The 4,343-nt window shown below is 40.4% G+C and overlaps 1 protein-coding gene across 1 annotated transcript; it reads left to right on the top strand.

Annotated features, from left to right (window-relative positions):
• Positions 1-2,401: 2,401 nt before the first annotated feature.
• On the top strand, positions 2,402-2,989 carry F4822DRAFT_435497 (uncharacterized protein; the record flags this gene model as incomplete). Its single annotated transcript, XM_051462196.1, has 1 exon — positions 2,402-2,989. The coding sequence occupies one exon, from the start codon at positions 2,402-2,404 to the stop codon at positions 2,987-2,989; it is 588 nt and encodes a 195-aa protein (XP_051308291.1).
• Between the last annotated feature and the right edge of the window lie 1,354 nt (positions 2,990-4,343).

The following is a 4,343-nucleotide window of genomic DNA, read 5'->3' as shown; positions in this document are numbered from 1 at the left end:
CTTTTACATACGGTGACCCCTCTACTCTAGAAAAATCACGTAATGAGCAGGTTATTTTAATGCGCGCTAGGATATTACGCTTCCAGGGCTATTTTGAAGAAGCCTATCATATTATTCCAAGATATATATTATAAAAAAAAAAAAAATTATAAGACTTTATTATTCCTTTATATATAATTATTCTTTCTATTTTCTAACTATTAATCTATCACTATAGTTTTTAGGATAAAAAATAATAAATTTAATAAATAAGGTATTGCATGCTTACAAGCTGGTCCTGTATCCTTTCCTTCATCATATGCGATTTTTACCACGAGTCATTTGTGTAACCATATCATCATATTATCTCGTCCTTTGTTGATAGGCATTAAGTAGCAGGGTTACAAGTCCAAATTGGAGTGTATGTCTATTTGTTAGGCATTATCGGCATGGTCTACAGTCTCCTTCAACTTCCCTTTCTTCGTCCTCTTCCATACCTGTTACTTCTCTCTGTTATCTAGACGAAGGGAATCAGGTGATAGGCCCACAGGAGGCACTGTAGGCGCCGAACTGGCAGTAAGGCGCCAACACCGCTCTTGGCAACCTCGTATACAGGAAGGGAAGCTATACAGAATATCACATACTATTGAGAAGACAGTTAAAAAGGAATATCTTCCCCCCGAGGGCTTCAGGAAGAAGATAAGGAAAGCAGATTATAAAAAGATTATAACTAATCAATATATTGCCTTAACCCCATTTTGATAATATGCCGGAGGTAGTGCTAACGCCGGTTATCGGAACGGTTGAAAGACTTGTCGCAGAACGGACAGGGGTATCTTTTCGGATCGTGACTGTGGGAACTGTACCGCATGTCAGTAGCGGTTCTGGTAACGGCAATAGGGAGGGATACATGGATGTATGCCATTCGAGATGCTCGGACCATGCCTATGTGAGGTCGGCGCACCCCGGCTCGGCACACTGGAGCCGCTTCATGGGAGAAGATGCGCCTTCCTGGTTCCCGGTAGGGTCGGATTCGGGTGTAGACGAGGAAGCTGGCTCGTCTTTTAAACCCCCCTGGAAGTCATATCGTTTTGGACAGTTGTCGTTGGCGCACAGTTACATTCATCTCCACCATGTCCTTGTTCCTATTGAAGTGTTAGCTTCACGATGCTTTTATGTTGGCTTGGGTTGTTCCTTAGAATGTTGACCTCTTGCTAAGAAGGACCTGTAGTGGCTGTCTAACCTGTTTGAGCACGCAGTAACGCCTTGGTATCCATTTCATATATGCTTATAGATGCATATACAAGACTCTTCGCCCCAACGTACGCAATTACGTAGACTCCAACGAAGGGTGTAAGATGCCAAGTTGGTTACCATTCCGTCTGTTGAAGTAAGGTCAAGGGACTGTCTTCAGATACTGTATCATGTACAGTACATGGTAACGTCAGTGGTGTAAATATATGTACCAAGACTTCCCCCATAGATTTACTAGCTAGTACAACAGTCAATATAAGAAATATACAGCTCATCTACCGTATCTTTTAGCACCGTCCAGGAAACCTAGTCAACGTTTATCCTTAGGCAAGTAATACTTTTCATACGAAATCCACGTCTGAGCCAACAGAAATCCGCTACTTCCTTTTCTTGACTCGGCATGTTCATGATCTATTAGGGCGAGTTGCAGTAGCGGATCCAGACGGCCGGTACGGCGAAAGAAAAGCCATGTTTAGACTGGAATAGCAATTGTAACTAGTTAGGTATGAATTAAGCCTGGAAGGATTGGACAGGTTAATGTGGATGGTTAGCTATATTTATGTTAAAATAAATCATTGGAATGAATGCAAGGTTCGTTATAAAATTACTTAGCTAATTATTCGGAATGGTTTTTGGACCTCGTGTTCCTTATTATTGGCCTCAGTGTAGTCGTCTTTTGGGAAAGGCGAGATCCAATTTACGGGTGGTGGTTGTATTGTAAAACATTCATAGCCAACTTCTGGAACCAGACCTTAATACAGCCACAGAGTGACCTCTCGTATGTGCCTGCCATCCCTACGATTTTTAAAGTACAATTAATTATTATTATTTTAAGAACTGAAATAAAGAAATGGTTTATTTTTAAGTTTAAGTTTAAAAATTATTTATAAATAATTAAATTAATATTAGTTGATATAAAAATTCCAATTAACGTTATATCTTTTAACTATTTCACGGTATTAATTATATAATAATTAGGCCTATATTATGGATTGGTATATCGGGGCCATGAACATGCCCTTAACATTATTAATTTTAACACTTTCAAAAAAGGGACCTATTTCTATACCCAACTTATATCTTATTTAAACCTAAACAATTCCTATATAAATTTCTATCAAGATTTATTAATAACCTCTATAAAATAAAAACAACCTTACTAATAAATATGGATTACATTTCCTCATATATTGCACAAGATTGTTTACAATATGAACAAGTTTGGAACGACCTGTTTGATGACCTTTCTTTCTTAAAAATATGTCGAAAATTGGAGATATATTTCACTCTTATTGGCGATATTGTGCCTGACGCCAGATTGGGCGACAGCCCTCGATACTTGACCCTAATCATAACAAACGATGGCATAGCTACACTTACTCAACTAGCATGGAATTCCTTTATGCGTTGTCTTAAAGAACCATATGAATATAGAGAATCGCAGTTTGAAATCAAATTCGATACCCAGAACATCATTTTAAACCTCTACAACTTCGTCCATATTGGCATGCACGGCTCTACAGTAATAGCCGATCCGACTCGTTTGGTCCATGATTATTATAAGAGCGGCACTATGAGGACGCTCGCAATGTCCGCAAGCACCTTCCTACAACCTTCTCCCGAGCCTCCAAATCCTACTTGCCCAGGTCCAATCACCACTCACAATGACCGCGATTATAAAATAGAACTTGCTATTGCCAAGAGGAAACGACATTTTATCCTCGTGCCTTCAGTGGTACAGACTTGGCCTGCCTAAAAAAGCAATAACCCCAATCGCTGCCTTACAAACGTGCTGTAAGTTACTGGACCGAAGTCGAAGGAAAGCATGCTCTCAGGGTTATGAAGGCGAAGGACGGTCCCATCAACGCTTCCTATCATGAAAGGATCCAAGAAGCAGGTCATGAAGGAGATTAGCCATGTTTTGTTTCATGTTAATGATGTATTATAGTATGAGGACCTGGAGCACAGAGCATGATCTTCAGGGACCACACTGCTTGGCGGATCTTTGGTTTATATAAGTTAAGGAAGTATTTAGCGGGAGATTTGGGGTTATGTATTGTATGCTCTGATTATCTAGATGAGAAAGTAGAAGAATGCGCTAGGTGCCTAGGAAAGGTATGTTTAGCTTGTTGGGGAGCTTTCCAGCATCGCATTGGGACATGCTTGCCAGTAATTAAAGGGGTTTAAAGTTTTTAATCAATATAATAGTAACACCACGAGGATTTACCGCAAGGCCGCTAACCCTTATTCCTTTATAATGATGGTTCATAGGTAGCATACTCAGGTCGCTGGAACGCAAATGGAGCCCCACACCGTACGGCTGTTAACGCTTCATCTACGATAAGGAGTAGCTCTGCCTGACAACACGCTTCTGCCAACGAATCCCAAAGTGCAGGCAACAGAACCCGCCCATCAGCAGAGACGATCTCAACAATAATGCCAACATAGCCCTTCTTTCGTAAAGACTGAACTTCTTTTATTCTGTCACCATGATCCCACTTAAGAACAAGTGGTTTAAAGCCGCAAGCTACATCCTGGTTCACCCTAATGACCAAATGATATACCTGCTCTCCACATTAACACTAATAAAGTCTCATTAGGAGAAAATTACCTAGGATCTATAAATAGAACCATACGTCCCAAACAAAGCGGCGATCCCACATGTTTTCAGTTAACATTCTATGAAGTTTATCCGAGAGTCATCGGCGGACATCAATTGTAAAATGGGAGATGTAATGACTTGGGGGGTTATGTCACTGACATGTAAATGAAATAAGACCGGAACAACCTGGAATAAATCCCTAGGAATTTTCAGATACGTCCCAGTGATTACGCCTCCCATATACATACCAGAATTGGTTGCGATATTCGCGAAGATAATGAGGAATATCGGATACGATAGGGTTATTTGCATATGCGGCCCATTACACTTTGAGGTCAGAGAACTGTCCCCCAAAGGAACTATTTAGATTTATATCAGGTAGTAATTCCCTTTGATATTTTAGCCGCAGCAATGTAAGGTCCTGTTCAGCTGCCGGCACTTTATGCTTGTCACGATAATGCTGTTCCCAAGTTTTCGCATTTTGAAGATTGGGAGGCTGATAGGTACA

This window comes from Hypoxylon trugodes, assembly GCF_022578975.1.
Source record: "Hypoxylon trugodes strain CBS 135444 unplaced genomic scaffold F4822scaffold_35, whole genome shotgun sequence".
NCBI lineage: Eukaryota > Fungi > Ascomycota > Sordariomycetes > Xylariales > Hypoxylaceae > Hypoxylon > Hypoxylon trugodes.
Note: the sequence above shows the minus strand (reverse complement) of the source record. Positions and strands in the feature narration are given on the sequence as shown.